A 20,384-nucleotide genomic window follows, 5' to 3' on the forward strand; every position below is an offset into this window, starting at 1 on the left:
CTTGTGCGCATGTGTGCAGAAACAGGGCAGCCTGAATTCTTGCCTTGATCTTTCCTTCCTCTAACCAACTGTCATTTAGAGGAGCACAGCCCTTCAAATGTACAAAGGCACTCTAATTTAATTTTCATGTATTAAAGAAAATCTGGAATTAGGATGCAGGCTAAAGGAAAGGATATTTGAAATAAGACCCATGCTTTGAAATTACTGAAAGGAATCTATGTCATTTTCTCTTTTATATTTGATAATGTTTGTTGTTTTTTTGTTTGTTTGTTTTTTAATGAATGTACCCTTTTGAGATAAATGTAATGACTATATTTTCAAGCTCTTCTATGTGTCTGCATTAAAACTAAGACAGCATTAATAAATGCCCAGCATAGTGCTGGCACATGATGGGCCCCTGAAAGAAGCTACAGTAATTATAACAGGTAATGATGGTAGATGGTGTCTCATTTTTATGTTTCTCTATATTGTTATCTCACTGCTTCTATGGGACAGGAGTCCATCTGTTGCTTCTTTGTTTAGGATTATACAAGGCTGCAGTCTAGGTATCAGCCAGGTCTGTGGTTGCATCTGAGTTTCAGAGTCCTCTTCGAAGCTCAACATCTGCAGAACCCCTCTATCTTTGCCATATATGTAGCACAATCACAGGAATAATATCCCATCACCTTTGCTATATTCTGTTGGTCGGAAGCAAATTACTGGTCATACTTATACTTAAGAGGAGGGGATCATAAAACAGTGTGGGTCTTCAGGGTCATCTTAGAATTTTGCCTACCAACCTTGGCAAGCACCAGCTGTCCATAACCAATATTATAGCATGCCTGAGTGCAAAGTTGTCCCTTGTTCGATGAAGCCGAAGGATAAGGTTGACCTCTTGAGCAGTCAAGACAGATTGGCTAGTTGGCCAGTGCCGTTCATCTGTGGATGCCCTTTACCAGCTGTCATCTGCCTGTCAGCATTCCTCATCAGACGTGCTCTTTTTACTTGATTGTTCAGTTCTCAAACCATCTTTAGAGATGAAGTCCAATTTTGGTGATGACACTGTTTAAATAATAGAGAGCAATGTTAGACTGGCAGCAGCCAGGCAGTGAGGTATCAAGGGAGCTCGAGGTAAGGTCTGGGGAGCGCAGACAGCTAGAGAGAGTATCCTTGATCAAGAAGGCAGCTGCTCCTCTGTTCAGCCTTGCAGGAGTGCCTGTCCAGTGTTGCCAGATCTTCTGTTTTAAGAGAAGCCAGAAATCTGGATTTTTATGTGAAACCCCTTGATTTTCAAATGTTGTCATTTGTTCCAGCTTTAAAACTGTGAATAGAGACTTCATTAAACCTCTTCTTATAAACCTTCCTGCACTGTATGTTAGCAGAAAGCTGCTTTGGCAGGAAACATTTCTCCTTTGGGTTTTGGGGGATTTTCCTAATGTTGGCGAGCAAAAACATGGCAAGAAGAGTCACTGATTTGGACACATTTTGACGGCACTATTTTTTAAATGTGAAAAGGTTCTTTTTTGAGGCCAAGTAAGATGTTTTTAAAGTTTATCTCACAGGCTTCCATTTTACAGTGTCTGCTGGTAGTTCAAAGAAAGAAAAACCCAGATTAGGTTGCATAATAAAGCACGTCAGGAATTAGTATTACCTGGTTTATTAAGGAAAGGTTTGAGGTGCTTTCAAGCAATGTTACATAGTAGTTAAGCATACAGATTTTGAATTTCAACCAATGTGTGCTCAAATTCCTCCTCTGAAATTTTTTGAAACTTGTGTAAATTACTTGATTTCTCCAGGTCTGGTTTCCTCCATCTGCAAACTGAGGGTGATAATAAGATCCAGGATCTCATCATAAATATTAAGTACATATTAGCTGTGATTATAATGATATTCAGTTTCCTTTAAGACTTATTGCTCTGGCTAAAGGAACACAGATACTCTAGACATTCCAATTTGACCCCTAGCCCAGAGACAGTCAAGGACCATTAGTCACCTTGGCTATAGCATAGTGAGGGGTCTACATACTCCTCTTATGAATTTATACTGTATATCATAACTTGTATTCACTCCACAGACAAGTATTTATTATCTACTCTACTGTGTACCTGGCACGTTTTGAAGACCATTTGATAGGATTTTCTCAATGAGTAAGACCTACCTTAGAAGGTTATTGGAAGGATTAGTCTGTGCATGAAAACCAAGTGTCTGCCCCATGTTGATAGCCATATATGAACAAGAGCTGCATGGCCAAGTCGTGGTAGCTTTGTGCTAATTTGCTTTGTACTAATAAGAAAAACTAAAACTTTTATCCAGTGCTGGCTCTTTTTCAGTCCTATGGTGGATCTGTAACAGATACCATCAACACATTTGGGGTTTTTTCCTAGATTTGTTTTGGGGATAACCGGTTGAGGGGTCATTTTGTAGCAGAAGGAATATAATGGTTAGGAGTTGGGATCTAATGGCATGGGCAAAGTCCAAATTTGGGTTGTTCTTCCCACTTTGACATTTCAAGGAATGCTGGTGGCTTTCACAGGGACTTGTCACATGGAGAGGGTTACATTTTCTTCCAGGTACATGCTATATCTTTGCTCTGCCCCAATTGTCTGTAATGACTCATCCCTAACATTATTAATCACAAAGCTTAATGTTCCCATGAGTGATTAGAGTGGGGATCTCCTAGTAAGTAGAAAAATAAATCAGAGCAAATTTGGCAGATCTGATATTTAAAAATAGAAAAATAACTCAGTTTTGCCTAAGAATGGGGCAGGAACAGAGTCAGGAGCTGGGCAGAGACAGAGAGAATGCTTGCAGAACATGTATCTTATCGTTGGGATGGAAAGAAAATAACACTTGGCAGCTAAAGGAGCTGCAGGCTGCAGGCCTTCTGGCTTTCCAGTCACAGGCCTATGCCTAGACCAGCTGTCAGTGACAGTATGTTTTATCCAGAATCATAAAGCCAAGTAAGAAAACCCAAGGGTTCACTTTAGGTCAGTCTTAAAAGTGTCCAGGAATTTCTCACATGTGTTGGTTTGTCTCATACTTTAGATCATACTTTATTTTATGATATATCTGTATCCCACCTACTAGGGTCAAATAGTATTTTTTTCCCAGTCTGAAACTTAAGTGAGCTGTTTTGCATCCTAAAAAAAAAAAAAAAAATGTATAGGACTGTGTTTACAACATTGAAAAAAGACTGACATCGGTTAAGACCAGGATATTCCCTAGTGATTTTACATCAGGTTTCATACCCTAATTTTAAATATGTAATTTAAATTTGCAGTTAATATTTATTAAAGAATTGTTCAAGCATCAAAATTAGCTTTAAAGCTTGCTTATATAGTAAGTCTTCAGTTTTATTTCAGTTGCTTAGTCATGTTCAACTCTTTGCAACCCCATGGATTGCAGCATGTCAGGCTTCCCTGTCCATCACAGACTCCCGGAGCCTACTCAAACTCATGTCCGTTGCGTTGGTGATGATGCCATCCAACCATCTCTTCCTCTATCATCCCCTTCTCCTCCCACCTTTAATCTTTCCCAGCATCAGGGTCTTTTCCAATGAGTCGGTTCTTTGCATCAGGTGGCCAAAGTATTGGAGCTTTGCTTCAGCTTCAGTCCTTCCAATGAATATTCAGGACTGATTTCCTTTAATAAGTACTGGTTGGATCTCCTCATGGTCCAAGAGACTCTTAAGAATCTTCTTCAACACCACAGTTCAAAAGCATCAAGTTGTTGTTATTCAATTCTACATAATAAAGAGTCTAAAATGGAAATCTTCAAATGGAAGAAAATTCAGTCATTGTATTCTCATCATTGTTAGGATGATTTTTTAAATAATCTGTTCCTGGATAATAAATTACCCAACACCCAGTGGCTTAAGACAATAAACATTTATTATCTCGGTGTTTATAGGTAAGGAATCTGGGCACAGCATGGTTGGGTGCCTCTGCCCAAAGGTATCTTATGAGGTTGTGGTCAAATTGTTGGCCAGAGAGGCTGTCATAACAGAGTTCAACTTGGGAAAGATCTGCTTCTAAGTTCACTCACATGGTTGCTGGAGGATTCGATTCTGAGGGCCTCAGTTCCTTGCCTCTCATAGGCTAGCTCACAACATTCTCTCTGGCTTACCCAAGAGAGAGCACACAGGTGGAAGCCGTGGTCTTTCTGTAACCTAATCCATCTCTTGACACGCCATGACCTCTGCTGCATTCTGTCATTAAATCCAGTCTACCCTCAAAGAGAGACCACACGGCGATGTGAATATCAGGAAGTGGGATCATTGGGGGACCAACCTGGAGGCTGCCTCCCCCAGTAGCTGGAAAGCAATCTCAGATGAATGACAACTGTGTAAGAACCTAAAGAAACAAGCGTATAGCATATCAATCATCATTTCTCAATTAAAAGAACATCTGTGTAGGTTATCTTAAACATAGATGCTGAATCAGAGAATCTCAGGTTAAAAAGACAATATAAAATCCAGCTGGCTTACTGCCCTCCTTCCATTAAAGCTGTCATTCAGCCCTTGCATCTTTAGTGATAGGAAATGTACCACTTTAATTTTTGAGGAAATCCTCCTGAAAGAAGTTTTCACTGTGAGCTACAATGAGTTCTCAGTCATTAGCCCTAGCTGGAGAGTCATTTTACTCCAGAGTCTAGGTGCTCCTTCATGCCAATACAAGGATTTTCTTTTTTGTTTCATGTTAAAGCTTTTATTTCCTATTCACCATCATACTTTTGCTTTCATTCTAAAATTAACCAATTAGCCCTCATAGCAACCCTGTGAAGTAAATACGGTCATTATCCTCATTTTGTTTAACATAAGGAGATTTTGGCATAGAAAGGTTAGGTAATCTACCCAGACAGTACTTGAAATTAGCACAGCTGAGATGTGGACACAGGCAACTTGGCTCCTATGTCCACTTTTTTTATTTTTTTACTGCCTTTCTAAACTGATGAATTTTAAAACAGAAATGTTCGTTTGAAACTGCTTAGCATAGAGGCAGATAACCTTGCGAATCTCAGTAGTCTCTGGAAGAATAGTCATTTTAAAGCCTAGATCCCCCAAAATGTATATTCCTGGTAAAGATCCTGGGTCACTGAGGAGAGAGTAAATCAGGTTCTGAATGCTCGATTTCAGAAGGCAGGAGTGACATCCATTTGGGATGGCTGAATTACCACAACCGTGGACGCCTGGAGGAACTTGCCTTCTTTGATCTAGTAAACTCATTAGCAGCATCTCTTTACCTGACACTGGCTAAATGAGGCCTCGTGGACCAGTACAGGCGGGATGGAAGAGCAGCAGAAGCAGGGAGATGAAAGCTCAGCATCAGATGGGCAGGAGTAAGAAGAGTGGGCCCGGCAGGTCCTTGAGGCAGGAAAGTCCAATGGAAGAGAAACTTGAGTTGCTGCCTTTAGCCAGCCTCTGATGTAACATTCAGTTTGTATGTGTTTGTTTAGATACAGACATGGTCATCATTTACCTGTCCGCTGGCATTACATCAAAGGACTCTTCAGAAGAAGATAAAAAGGCAACTCTCCGTGTCATCAATGAAGAAAATAGCTTTCTAAACAACTCTGTAATGATTCTCACCTACGCCCTCATGAACGGTAGGTAGTGTTCCGAGATCCTTTTCTTTCAGATAAAATGTTCTCTCTAAGTGCATGCTGCTTTCAAAAAATATGAAAGAACCATCACAGGGTGCTTTGATGAGGGTATGAGGAGCAGATTCCTTCCCAAACCCAGCTTTCTCCCCCTTATACGGATACTCAGGGCATGTGTCTCTTCATCTCTTTGTCCAGCGAGCTCTTCATTTCTGAAACTTCTGCAGTTACACGGTCTTACACAGGCATCTTTGCAGCTCCATTTTTGGTGGGGGGAGGGGGGAGATTCTCCATATATACTTGGATTTTGATACTGTATGAAGCTTATTAACTTATCTCATTGATTTAAGATCAGGAAGCCCAAGTACTAACCTAGATTATTCTCTAAAACCAGGACAGTGAATATCACATTTACCTGCAGAATCACCAGCTGTGCCGCTTTCTCCCTATCCCCTTGCGTAGCTGTGTTGTGGCAATGAGAAGTGTCTACTTGACAGAGTTCTTGTGAAGGCTAACCCTGACGTTGAGTGAACACCCAGGATGGTGCCAGGCACTTGCTAGGTGCTCATTAATGCTGATAGTGTGGCTGTTAAATCAGTCTGTGAGAGAGTTTACTAAACTGGCAAATCTGATAGAGTACTCAATAGTTTCCCTTCAGCAATTTAACCATCCTCCAGTCTGACGACAGCCCAATTTTCTAGCTCCCTGCCGTGTCATGCCCCCACCACCACCACCTATGAATACACAGCTCCTCCTCTTCTTCTTTGGGCCCCTTGCCCTCAGTGTTCAAAGTGGCCCCATTCTCTTGTTCTTGAGAGAACACATCTTGATTTACAGTCCTTCTCACCTGTTGTCTCTCATCTCCCCTCTCCACTTCCAGATTTCTGTGCAGAACCAGCTGGCTTGAGGGGCACTGGTTCTTACATTTTAATGGGATAAGGATTACTTGTAGATTCATCTTTAAATGCAGACTCCCAGGCAGTGTCTACAGATTTGTGATCAGACCATCCTAGATAGTTCCAGGAATCTGTATTTAGGCCAGCATGATTGTTTTCCAGATATTTTGTGGACTGCTTGCACATGGAAAAACACAGGGGCTGATGTCTAGAGGTTTTCAGTTTCGATCTGCATTTGCTAGCCATGTGGCTTATGGCTAGTTACTTAATCTCCTGGGGGCCTCACTTCAATCTGTCAAATAAAAAGAATAAAATCTCCATAGGGTTGCTCTGATAATAAATATGCAAGATATGTTGTGCTTATGAAGCACATACCGTATGCAACATAGTATGCTGAGGTCCTAGAGCTGTTTTATACAACATCTCTTGTCTTCAAGAAGCCCTTGACCCAGTGAGGAAGATAGACAAGGCAAATGAATTAAAGGCAATAGAAGAGGTGTAAGGAAACATAAAAGGAAGCGACCATGCCTTTCCCATGTGTTTTGCAGGTCTGCTCAAGCCGATTCTGAGCAGTTTTCTGGCGTCACCCATCTCTTCACTGGTCCTAGATCTTCCCATGGGAGTACCATGTGCACTTGCTGTGCCCCTGATAATTCCACTTTTTGAAACTTATGGTTACTTCCCCTAACCACTCTCATCTTTTCTCTCTCTTCCCATAAGCTAGCCTGACACACCTCTCTGAAAAGTATCCCTGAACATTACTCAAGAGGGTTGACACATACCCTTAATTCTGTCAGTTCAAGTAGGGAAGCAGAATCACAGTGAAAATTGTGGTATATCAAATTAATTATCAGAATAAGAGCACGTACTATTGATGAGAATGTAAATTTGTACAGCCACTGTAGAAAACAGTATGGAAGTTTCTTTAAAAACTAAAAATAGAGCTACCATATGATCTAGTAATCCCACTCCTAAACTTCTATCTGAGAAAAGCAAAAGCTCAAATCGGGGAAAAAAAAAAAAACATGCACCCCAATGTTCATAGCATTACTATCAATAATAGCAAAGACATGGAACCAACCCAATTGCCCATCAACAGATGACTGGCTTAAGAAGTGGTAAATGTATGCAATGGAATGTTACTCAGCCATAAAAAAGAATGAACCATTGTCATTTATAGCAACATGGATGAACCTGGACAATTAAGTCTGAAGTAAGTCAGATAAAGAAAGACAAATATATCACTTATATGTGGAATCTTAAAAAAATAATAATAATACAAGTGAATCTATATATGAAACAGATTCACAGACATAGGAAACAAACTTACAGTTACCAAAGGGAAAAGGTGTCAGGGAGGGATAAATTAAGAGTATGGGATTAACAGATCCTAGGAGAAAGCAAAGGCAACCCACTCCAGTACTGTTGCCTGGAAAATCCCATGGACAGAGGAGCCTGGAAGGCTGCAGTCCATGGGGTTGCTAGGAGTCAGACACGACTGAGTGACTTCACTTTTACTTTTCACTTTCATGCACTGGAGAAGGAAATGGCAACCCACTCCAGTGTTCTTGCCAGGAGAATCCCGGGGACGGGGGAGCCTGGTGGGCTGCCGTCTCTGGGGCTGCACAGAATCGGACACGACTGAAGCTACTTCACAGCAGCAGTATATATAAAATAGATAAGCAACAAAGATTTACTGCATAATACAGGGAACCATATTCAATATCTTGTAATAACCTATATTGAAAAGTAATCTGAAAAAATATATATGTATATAACTGAATCACTTTGCTGTATACCTGAAACCAACACAATACCTCCATTTAAAATAAGAGAGTAAGAAGGTACGCAATTATGGGGGGAAACTGCAAGAGTGAAGATGCAACGAGGAACTGACAGCTCAAAGGTTATTAACCAGCTCTGATCTGGGTGAACAAGTTGAAGCTTGCAAGGATATCTGGAGACTAGGACCACTGCAGGCTGTGTAGGAAGTCTGGTGTCGAAGTCTGAGAAGTTGTTGTCCCTTTGTGGCTGCTCTCTCTGAATTCTCAGTGAAGCCTCTGGAGTGAGCCTGCCCTTGGTTGGGCTTCCCTTGGTGAGTAAGCCAGCAGTGGGGAAAGGGAACTGAGCACAAATCAGAAGAGTGGAATGAACTGGAACTTTCAGGTCCCTCTGTGTCTGTCTCTTAACATCTCTCACTTCACCTCTCAAGTTACAGCACTTCACTTTTGGCCACGTTTAACCTGGAAGCATAGAAGAAAGGGGATTCTGGGAAACGTAGTTTCCAGCACGACCACATTGTTGATAGAATAATCCATTCTGCCACCCTACTTACTCTGCTGCCACCCCTGCATAATGCTTCATAATGGAGTGACATAAAATAACCCAACTCTTGGTATCTTGTGCTATGCTCTTTGTCTAGCAGATATTCCTGTTTGTTAATTTTCTTGTACATTTTGAAAGAGCCATGCAGTACATGACAAAGAAAGGAAATGTTTTTATTGCCTCAAATTGTCTCCTTTTATCACTCACCCCTGTAAGCTTCTCAAGGGTATAAGATCAGGGATCAATCACATCTTATGTGTTGTCTTTTACTCTGAAGGATACCACTCACCTTCCATTTCAATTATGTGTCAAGCAAAGGCAACGATAATCTGATTCTGATTCTCCTTTAGCATTGTCTGAGTGGAGCAAAATCTAAATTATTTATATACAGTGTGCTAAGAAATAAATTATATCTATTAGATCCTGCCATGACTTTAGAAATGGACTTCCAAAGCTTGAAGTATATATATTTCCTATTTAAAAATGAGAGTCACTGAAGGTAGGTGAACCATGAACTCAGATTTTTTAATGACTAAACAGTTCAAGAACATGAGTCTTTTTAAAACTCATTGGTAGAATTTCAGTAGTGACTGAAATAACTTGAATTTGTTTACAATGGTACCCATATGGGATCAGTTACTAATCCTTTTGACTGTGTTCCAACAATAGCAAACCAAAACTTTAAAAAAGGTTTATTAAATTTATTTTTGTGCTATGGATTACAGATGTTGTAGAACAATACATCCCAGTATGCCTGAATCTTTTACAAAGATTTTAAAACTCTCCAAACATAAAAAATATATATTAAATAAATCAAATCCAGTATTATCCCTACAATATAAAGCATGAAAACATTTGTAATTAAACTGAGTTTCAAGAAATGGGGTTTGGAGACATCACTAAATACAATCCATAATTCTTTCATTTAGTTGCATGAGACTTTGGCAAGTGGTTAACAGGCAAAGAGGTAAGAAATGAAATGGCAAACCTCAATCCTTTAAAACTCTTACAACTTCATCTACTAATTTAAATTAAATGCAGACTTGTTAATATTACTTTTGCTTTCAAATATTAAATGCAGAAAACTAATTTACATTTTATAATTAAACTTTCAAGGAAGAAATCCTTGCTGAATGGGGCTCCTCTGTTTAGTCATGTGTTTTTCATCATTGCCTTTTGAAGAATTCCTTTGGCCTCGTTACTATTTGAGGAAAGATCATACCTTCAGCTTTGTTCCTCTGCAGGAACTGGTATCTGTGTCCTGAGTCCAGATTGTCTCTGCAAAGATCCCTTTGGCACTGCAAGACCTCATTGAGACCCTTATTAGATCTTAATGACAAGGCTATCCTATGGATATACACCAGTTAGTTTTACATTGTCTTCCCTTGGCTTTCTATTTCAGATGGGGTGACTGGCTTGAAAGAACTGGCTTTTCTAAGAGATCTGGCTGAACAGAACTCAGGGAAGTATGGCGTGCTGGACCGGATAGCCTTGCCTGTGATTAAGGGCAGCATGATGGTGCTGAACCAGCTGAGTAACCTGGAGACCACAGTTGGCAGGTTCTATACCAACCTTCCCAACCGGATGATTGATGAAGCTGTCTTTAGCCTCCCCTTCTCTGATGAGATGGGAGATGGTGAGTTTGGAGAAAACTTCCTACTGAAGGAAAGCAAAAAGAAGTGGACATGAGTCAAACAGTAACTTTTAAATGTTGTTCAGTATTTGCCATGTGAGCATTAGGGGGAGTGGGCATCCCTTTCTCTGGTCAAAGGATTGTGTAACCTCCCCGCCACCTGCCCAGTGAGTAGTATGTTCTAGAGCAGAAATCTGCAGCCTTATTTCTTCCTCATTGCTCTAGCCTCAGTCGACATAATGGGTCTTGGGATGGGAGGTGGGAGGGGGAGGTACAAGAGGAAGGGAACTTATGTATACTTACGGCTGATTCATGTTGATGTGTGGCAGAAACCAATACAACATTGTAAAGCAATTATCCTCCAATTAAAAATAAACAATTAAAAAAAAACCATAATGGGTACATCTAGAAGCTTTGTGAGGATTCCTCTCAATCTAAAAGTGAATTTGGTACTAAAGAGTAACTTTGCATAGCAAGTGGTAATTAAGGCAGAAGTGCTCGGGATTCAGCATCAAAGGCAAGGCAACACAGTGTAGTCAAATAGATACAGGCTTGATACGGAGAGGATTTCAAATCCTACTCTATCACTTGTTATTTTTGGTAATGTATTTAATCTTGTTACCTCACATTTGGTTATCTGCAAAAACATGACATGTTTCATGTAGTAAATCTTTGGGTTATTAAGTTTGTAAGATTTCAGTTCAGTTCAGTCGCTCAGTCGCCCATGAACCACAGCACGCCAGGCCTCCCTGTCCATCACCAACTCCCGGAGTCTACCCAAACCCATGTCCATCGAGTCGGTGATGCCATCCAGCCATCTCATCTTCTGTCGTCCCCTTCACCTCCTGCCCTCAATCTTTCCCAGCATCAGGGTCTTTTCCAATGAGTCAGCTCTTTGCATGAGGTGGCCAAAGTATTGGAGTTTCAGCTTCAACATCAGTCCCTCCAATGAACACCCAGGACTGATCTCCTTTAGGATGGACTGGTTGGCTCTCCTTGCAGTCCAAGGGACTCAAGAGTCTTCTCCAACACCACAGTTCAAAAGCATCAATTCTTCAGTGGTCAGCTTTCTTTATAGTCCAATTTTCATATCCATACATGACCACCGCAAAAACCACAGTTTCAGTTCATTTCAGTTCAGTCACTCGGTCGTGTCCGACTCTTTGTGACCCCATGAATCGCAGCACACCAGGCTTCCATGTCCATCATCAGCTCCTGGAGTTCACTCAGATTCACGTCCACCAAGTCAGTGATGCCATCCAGCCCTCTCATCTTCTGTCGTCCCCTTCTTCTCCTGCCCCCAATCCCTCCCAGCATCAGAGTCTTTTCCAATGAGTCAACTCTTTGCATGAGGTGGCCAAAGTACTGGAGTTTTAGCTTTAGCATCATTCCTTCCAAAGAAATCCCATGGCTGATCTCCTTTAGAATGGACTGGTTGGATCTCTTTGCAGTCCAAGGGACTCTCAAGAGTCTTCTCCAACACCACAGTTCAAAAGCATCAATTCTTCAGTGCTCAGCCTTCTTCACAGTCCAACTCTCACATCCATACATGACTACAGGAAAAACCATAGCCTTGACTAGATGGACCTTTGTTGGCAAAGTAATGTCTCTGCTTTTGAATATGCTATCTAGATTGGTCATAACTTTTCTTCCAAGGAGTAAGCGTCTTTTAATTTCATGGCTGCAGTCACCATCTGCAGTGATTTTGGAGCCCCCCAAAATAAAGTCTGACACTGTTTCCACTGTTTCCCCATCTATTTCCCATGAAGTGATGGGACCAGATGCCATGATATTCGTTTTCTGAATGTTGAGCTTTAAGCCAACTTTTTCACTCTCTTTCACTTTCATCAAGAGGCTTTTTAGTTCCTCTTCACTTTCTGCCATAAGGGTGGTGTCATCTGCATATCTGAGGTTATTGATATTTCTCACAGCAATCTTGATTCCAGCTTGTGTTTCTTCCAGTCCAGCGTTTCTCATGATGTACTCTGCATATAAGTTAAATAAGCAGGGTGACAATATATAGCCTTGATGTACTCCTTTTCCTATTTGGAACCAATCTGTTGTTCCATGTCCAGTTCTAACTGTTGCTTACAGATTTCACGAGAGGCAGGTCAGGTGGTCTGGCATTCCCATCTCTTTCAGAATTTTCCACAGTTTATTGTGATCCACACAGTCAAAGGCTTTGGCATAGTCAATAAAGCAGAAATAGATGTTTTTCTGGAACTCTCTTGCTTTTTCCATGATCCAGTGGATGTTGGCAATTTGATCTCTGGTTCCTCTGCCTTTTCTAAAACCAGCTTGAACATCTGGAAGTTCATGGTTCACGTATTGCTGAAGCCTGGCTTGGAGAATTTTGAGCATTACTTTACTAGTGTGTGAGACGAGTGCAATTGTGCGGTAATTTGAGTATTCTTTGCCATTGCCTTTCTTTGGGATTGGAATGAAAACGGACCTTTTGCAGTCCTGTGGCCACTGCTGAGTTTTCCAAATTTGCTGGCATATTGAGTGCAGCACATTCACAGCATCATCTTTCAGTATTTGAAACAGCTCAATGGGAATCCCATCACCTCCACTAGCTTTGTTCGTAGTGATGCTTTCTAAGGCCCACTTGACTTCACATTCCAGGATGTCTGGCTCTAGATGAGTGATCACACCATCGTGATTATCCAGGTCATGGAGATCTTTTTTGTACAGTTCTCCTGTGTATTCCTGCCACCTCTTCTTAATATCTTCTGCTTCTGTTAGGTCCATACCATTTCTGTCCTTTATCGAGCCCATCTTTGCATGAGATGTTCCCTTGGTGTCTCTAATTTTCTTGAAGAGATCTCTATTGTTTCCCATTCTGTTGTTTTCCTCTATTTCTTTACATTGATTGCTGAAGAAGGCTTTCTTATCTCTTATCTATTAGTGTCCAAAATACCTTTCAGTAATAATTAAGTGGTCTAGATTTATTATTTTGTTTTTTTATTACTACTATTATTGTCATTGATATCCTGATTTCACAAGTTACCCATAATACAATGTCAGGTAAAGTGTCAGGTAATCTTCATATGATTAAGTTTTTAGTCTTTAAAGCAGGAAAAATAACATTTCCATCAAAGTAATTGTGAAGATTAAATGCACTAGTATATTTAAAGCATCTAGAGGAAAGCCAGGCCAACACTATGTGCTCAGTAAAAACATAATTTTTTCTTTTCCTCCTCAATTTCTTGCTTATCCTTTTCCCCTACATCCTTCCCTCTCATCTTCTCTTGATAAGGAAGCTTAAGAGCCAGCTAATTACTAGGCAAACAGCATCACCATATGAGATCTTGTTTTTAAGTTCCATTTACTAGGAATTTTCACAATATTCAGGGAAAACTCATATAAAAAGTAATAAATGTTATACAGGCTATGATTTATAGAAGTTCAGTAGATATGTTCTTTCTATCGGGAAGAAGCATGGTAGCTACTGCCATACCTCAATTTCTGTTTCCTTCCTAGTTCTGGCCGGGCCAACAGACGTGTATAGAATAGAAACTCATGCCTTTACATAAGGTTAGTTCCTTTTATAGGGAGATGTCAGGTCTTAAATGTGAGTGGCAACTTCTGCATTTTACCAGTGTGGCTGAGTGCCAGTCAGGCATTTTGTCAGGCAGGGATGGACAAGACACATACCTCACCCTCAAGAAGTATTTTAATCAGATAAGAGAAAAATAGATCAATGGAACATGACAATTCTATGTGAAAGGAATTGAGATAGGTGTCCAGACTGAGTCCTGATCAAGCAGAGCGGATTGTGTAGTCAAGTTCCGTTACCACTAGTGGTATCAGGTAGAGTGGGACACTTCCCAAAATTTTCCATCCAGAAGCTACCATTTGTGCTTTAAATTAAATTATATGCAAAGCTGATGCTTTCCAAAGTTTTGTCCTTCGGCCTGTTTTACGACTCCCATGCAGTGGGTTTCAATCACTATCTACTGATCTGCTGCATTACCCTACTAGAGTGTAACATATTCACATTTGTACTTTCACTCCCTGGAATTACTGGGTGACACCTCTCTAACTCCATGACAAGGGGACCCTCAGTCTAAAGAAACTCATGTTTAGATGGCTCTAATTCAAAATCTCCACAGGTTCAAGTATCAGTTACTAGACATATTTCTTTTAAAATGCAAGTCTATGTACTTTAAAGTAGGGAAGCTCAGCATACTTTATTTGCCACAATGGGATGAAGAGTCTTCTGTCCAAACTGATAATTAAAAAGTAAGACTGCCTTTCTTTTATCAAGCTTGCTGTCAGTATGTCCAGAGGAGAACAGAAATTTGAAGTGAGCATGTGGTCCCCGAATATTTCTGTTGCACTTTACTGCTCTGTGAAAAAGACTCTCTTATTAGACTAAAGCCCAGGGGAATGTGGCATGCAGACTGTGACCTCAGTCTCCTGGCCCTCATAGTGATGCTCCCATCACTTATAGGGATACCTGAGCAAAAATCTCCAAAATGTATTTTTTTTTTTCAAAATGTATTTTTAAAAGCTTCTTAGATAACTATTATTTTAAAATGTTTTAAAACCAATAGATAGCATTCTGAAAATTGACTACTTAAAGAATGCTTTTGAATTTATAATAAATACCCATTGCACAGGTTTTCTTTTTTCTTGTCTTACTGAGGTATAATTAACGTACAACAGAGCATTAGTTTTAGGTGTACAAAATGATGATTTGATATTTGTATCTATTGCAAAATACTGCAATAAGTTTACTGTATACCAACCACTTCATGTAGTTATAATTTGCTTCTTGTGTTAAGAACTTTTAAGATCTACCCAAAGCAACTTTCAAATGTGCAACTCTAGTAGCTATAACTATAGTCCCTATGCTCTGCACATTATATACCCAAAACTTACTTGTCTTACAGAAGTGTTGTATCCACTTCTTCCTTCCAAGTGGTACCTTTAATTGGCCTTTGCAATCACAACTCAATAATATTTTGAGTGGACATCAGACACTGTTCTCTCTGTAGAAGTCTTCAAGGTGATTTAAATCCCTTTCCTAAGTGTTGATGAAAGAATGGCTTTCTGCCATGCTCGTAGGCATGAACATGTCATCAAGAAAGACAGTCTTACTTTTCAGTTATCAATTTGGACAGAAGACTCTTTATCCCATTGTGGCAAATAAAGTATGCTAAGACATAAGAGCAAGATGGAGAGAACCATCTTTTGGTTCTAAATTTTATTTAGAACCATGTGTTGTTGTTCACTCACTAAGTTGTGTCCAACTCTTTGCAACCTCATTAGAACCATGGGATTGTAGAATTGTCAGGGTCCTAGAGATCACTTTGTCTCAGCTCCCCATATAACGCACAAGGAGACACATTCAGAGAGGTGGCACGTCTTAGCCAACTCAGTAGCAAAAATGAGAAGAGAGCCCAGTTGTTCTGCTGCTCCGGGCAATGCATTGACCACTGTTCATGCCTTCTACTCCTGTAGGTCTTCCTCCGCTTGGCTTTTCTCTTTCCCTATTTATCCTACTGTATGCCCTGTGAGCTAAGAATGGTTTTTATGTTTTTAAAGATTTGTTAGAAAAAAAAGAAAAAATATGCACCAGAGGTTAAATAGCTCACAAAGCCTAAAATATCTACTATCTGACCATTTATGTAAATGTTTGCAAGCTTTTGGCCCAAGGGACTAGAAATACATTCCCTTAGAACTTTAATGTCTCCTCTAACTGCTCAGAGTTCTAAGTGGCCAGATCATAAGATTCTGTACCTTTCTATGTTTTATTTTTCTCATTATCTTTCTGGGTTTTTTTATAGGATTCATTAATAAAATAGAATACCTAATAAGCTTTCCTTTATCTATAATCTCTTTCATTTAACATCCCCTAGAAATGAGTAAGGTGAGCTTGCTTGGTGGCTCAGCAGTAAAGAATCCACCTGCAGTGCAGGAGACATGGGAGGCGGGTTCAATCCCTGGGTTGGGAAGGTCCCCTGGAGAAGGAAATGGCAATCCACTCCAGTATTCTTGCCCAGAAGCTTCCATGGACAGAGGAGCCTGGCAGGCTACAGTTCATGGGGTCACCAAAGAGTCAGACATGACTGAGTGACTGAGCCCAGCACAGCACAGAAATTGGTAAGGTAATTAGTGCTGTGTCCTTTAAATGGACATGAAGATCAAGGCTCAAAGTTATGTCCAGTATCATACGTATGATACATAAAGGGCACAGTTGGGCTAGAGCCCAGAATGTTAGATTCTTTGTCCAGTGGTCTTGCAAAATCAGTTGAATCATCCCCACTTCGGAAGTGGAATGATATGTACGTTGCTGATGTTTTGTATGGATCTGGAGCGTCATATCCTTTTAGGTGAAAAAATAGTGGAAAAGGTACAGATTACCTCCATTTAAGTTAATGAAGATGTCTGAATTCCTAAAGAGTCTATTTCCCTCACTTACAACTACTTTATGCTGTCAGCAAAGGCAGTGCTTGGCTACTGTGGCACACAAGAAACTTCTTCAGAGCAAACTAAGATGCTATTTGCAGCCTTTGCAGTGCCTAGAGCACAGCACCAGCCTTTCTTCAGTGCCTTCTCTGACATATTTGGATTTTTTATTTTGTTTTTAACCCATAGGTTTGATAATGACTGTAAGTAAACCCTGTTATTTTGGAAACCTCCTTCTGGGAATTGTAGGTGTGGACGTGAACCTGGCTTACATCCTTGAAGACGTGACGTATTACCAAGACTCCTTGGCTTCCTATACTTTCCTCATAGATGACAAAGGTAATCTACTAAAACTTACATAGGAAAGAACGGTTTCTTTAACATCCAGAAGAAAAGTCATCTGCAGAGATTCTGATACTCACAAAGTAGGAAAATGATGATATTTGTAGAAAAAGTGTGACTAGGACTACGTATTTGTCATAGAACACCACGATGATGGCAGAATGAATCTGAAGATTGTGCGTTTGTTTCTATCTTGTGTTGAGGGGTAGGTAATAGCTACGTATGACCGTCAGGAAATTAAACTTGAGGATTGAATGAAACATAGAAGTTGATCCTTTGGATCTTTTTTTGGTCTATTTTGTTTTCTTAATATTTACTGACATTAAGGTTTATGTGATAGATTTTATAAAATGAAAACCAAATGGTCAGTACCTCCCAAATATTCTTGATTAGGGAGATGTTCAATAATTTAAGACATCTTGCTACACTTCCAAAGTTTTATGCAAGAAAACGTAAAACAAGTTCAGGTTTTATTGGACTCCTGAGTTACAGACTGAGAAGCTGAGTGTTGAACAGCCCTTTCAGAATATCCCACGTTTCAAATCTATGATGAGCACGTTTATTAGAATCACTTCTTCCTACAACATGTTTCCCATAGTGTGTGTGTTATTTTTTTTCTTGTTTCAGGGTATACCCTTATGCATCCATCTCTTACCAGGCCATATTTACTCTCAGAACCCCCCCTTCACACTGACATCATTCATTATGAAAATATCCCCAAATTTGAGCTGGTTCGGCAAAATATCCTAAGGTAAGGAAAAGGTGAGGGTCATAATATCTCGTTTTTTCCTCTGAGAATAGGATCTATTGAGGTCAAATATGAGTGTTTATAATAAATAAAGCAAGTATGTAAATTATTTTAATGTTATCAAGAGTATGGTTTTTGATATAAGGATAGTAGCCAAAATTTTGTTTACTTTGTAAAGTAGGTAAGATCTCTTAGAACTATTATTTGGGGTGAATGTCTAATAAATCAAATTCTTATGTTCACATTGCCTTTAGTTGCAAAATCAGATATATCTCATCTCATTTTTAAAGATACTCCAGTTATACCAAGTTGGAAATTGTTGGCAAAATAAGAGGTTAAGTTGAGGACCCGCTCTAAAGCATGCCAAAAAATAGCTTGGCAAAGCACTGTCCATTCCAAGTTGACAGCACAATCATATACAACATTTTCTCTTGAAATAAGGAACAGATTGGATTTTTTCCAACCATGATACATTATTTTGGCAGATGGTAACCTACAGAGAAACGGGTCTTTGTGCTCATTGGTTGTAAATTAATGACTGACTGATTTGAGACAAGTTAGTCTCTGGAAAGAATTAGAATCAGGGAGCAGGGGTAGAGAGGAAGGAATGTTTTCAGTACGGAGCTGACATAATGCTTTTACAAAATTGAAAATCTCATATTATCTCTTTCAAAAGTGATGAGCTTCATTGCTTTTCAAAATCAGGAGGTGGTCAATGACTCACAGCATCTTCCCTGCCTTTAATTAAGTGCTTCATTTTATCTTTTGCCTGAAGTATTTCATTCTGTTTGCCAATGCAGCCTCCCTCTGGGCAGCCAGATTATCGCAGTCCCTGTGAACTCATCTCTGTCCTGGCACATAAACAAGCTGAGGGAAACTGGAAAGGAGGCCTACAATGTTAGCTATGCCTGGAAGATGGTGAGTGCGAGGAAGCCTCCTTTGCTTCAAGGAGGTGCAGAATGCAACATTCCTCCTCATGCAGAAATTCTAGGGAACTTCAGTCTGGTAATGTTACTAATCTGTTTTAAAGTGATTGGAAAAAGAAGAGATTCCATAGAAATGTTATTTTTTTTCCTTTTTCGTTTACAAAACCATTAATTACTCATGATGAATAAATCAAACCATATTTTAAAAAAATAGATGGTGAACTCTGCCCTTTCCCTTCCTGAGTTTGACCTCCCATTTCCCAGAAGTAACCACTTTGATCAATTTCAGGAAACTACTGTTCACACACAGGCATGTATCTCTATGTGTGAAAACACATTTAATGGCTCTGTACTACATTATACAGATTGACCAAATTTCTTCTGAGTCACATGAATACACAGTTAGATTGTATCCAGTTGGAGCAAGGAGATCAAGCCAGTCTATCCTAAAGGAAATCAACCCTGAATACTCATTGGAAGGACTGATGCCGAAGCTCCAATACTTTGGCCACCTGATGCAAAGAGTCAACTCATTGGAAAAGACCCTGATGCTGGGAAAGATTGAAGGCAAAAAGAGAAGATAGCAGCAGAGGATGAGATAGCTAGGTAGCATCACTGACTCAATGGACATGAGTTTGAACAAACTCTAGGAGATAGTGAAGGACAGGGAACCCTGGTGTGCTACAGTCCATGGGGTCGCAAAGAGTCAGACACAACTGAGCAACTGAACAACAGCAACAGTTTGTTTTTTATCATTTTCAGCTTAGATTGTGGAAGCTGGGCATTGAAAAGGAGATACAAAAGCGTGAATGTCCTCCACTGATGCCAAGGAAGAGAAAGATTTAGATTAGAATGTGTACTGCCCCCATGTCCACAAGCAGATTGCTAGCCACGCCTGTGCTACCCACTGTAGGTTTCTTTCACTAGCCTCATTCAGACTCTTCAGCTTCAGGGGACTTCCCTTGTGGTATAGTGGTTAGGAATCCACCTTGCAATGCAGGGAACACAGGTTCGATTCATGGTTGGGAAACTAAGTTCCCATATGCCTAGAGGCTGCTAAGCCCCATATGCCTTAACTGGAAAGAAGCCCACTTGCCACACGGAAGATCCTGCATGCTGCAGGGTTAATTTTTCACATCAGAAAGAGTGAGCCAGACACCAGAATTTTGAATTGAAAAATACTTTTATATTTAAAATTGGAGATTGCTTATCTTACACTATATCCTATTTTAAATAAATATTTTTTAAAAAAGAACACTGAGCCTCAAAGAATCATAGAGAGATAGAATCTGACACACACCACCCGTCTTACTTGATGTTTTTGTCCTTTACTCCCTCTCCCAAGCATAGCATAACAGTGCTATTATGGGGCCCTAAATACTCTAATTGACCAAAAGAAGAGTAGACTTTGATCCTTTTTTTTCTATCATTCAGTAGTAATCACTAAACTTAAAATACAGTCATACTCGAGATTCTTTTAGAAGGCCATTTCTGATGTTTTTATTTTATTTATTTATTTC

The 20,384-nt window shown here is 39.9% G+C and overlaps 1 protein-coding gene across 1 annotated transcript in view; it reads left to right on the forward strand.

Annotated features, from left to right (window-relative positions):
• The window catches only part of CACHD1 (cache domain containing 1), a 235,687-nt gene that overhangs the window by 174,847 nt on the left and 40,456 nt on the right, over positions 1 to 20,384 (forward strand). Inside the window, exons 8-12 of the mRNA XM_005678311.3 lie at positions 5,434 to 5,583; positions 10,201 to 10,434; positions 17,038 to 17,187; positions 17,818 to 17,941; positions 18,739 to 18,856. Coding sequence (XP_005678368.2) covers positions 5,434 to 5,583; positions 10,201 to 10,434; positions 17,038 to 17,187; positions 17,818 to 17,941; positions 18,739 to 18,856 — 776 coding nt within the window. The remainder of the gene's footprint in view (positions 1 to 5,433; positions 5,584 to 10,200; positions 10,435 to 17,037; positions 17,188 to 17,817; positions 17,942 to 18,738; positions 18,857 to 20,384) is intronic.

The sequence above is a fragment of the Capra hircus genome, chromosome 3 (assembly GCF_001704415.2).
Source record: "Capra hircus breed San Clemente chromosome 3, ASM170441v1, whole genome shotgun sequence".
NCBI classification, from domain to species: Eukaryota; Metazoa; Chordata; class Mammalia; order Artiodactyla; family Bovidae; genus Capra; species Capra hircus.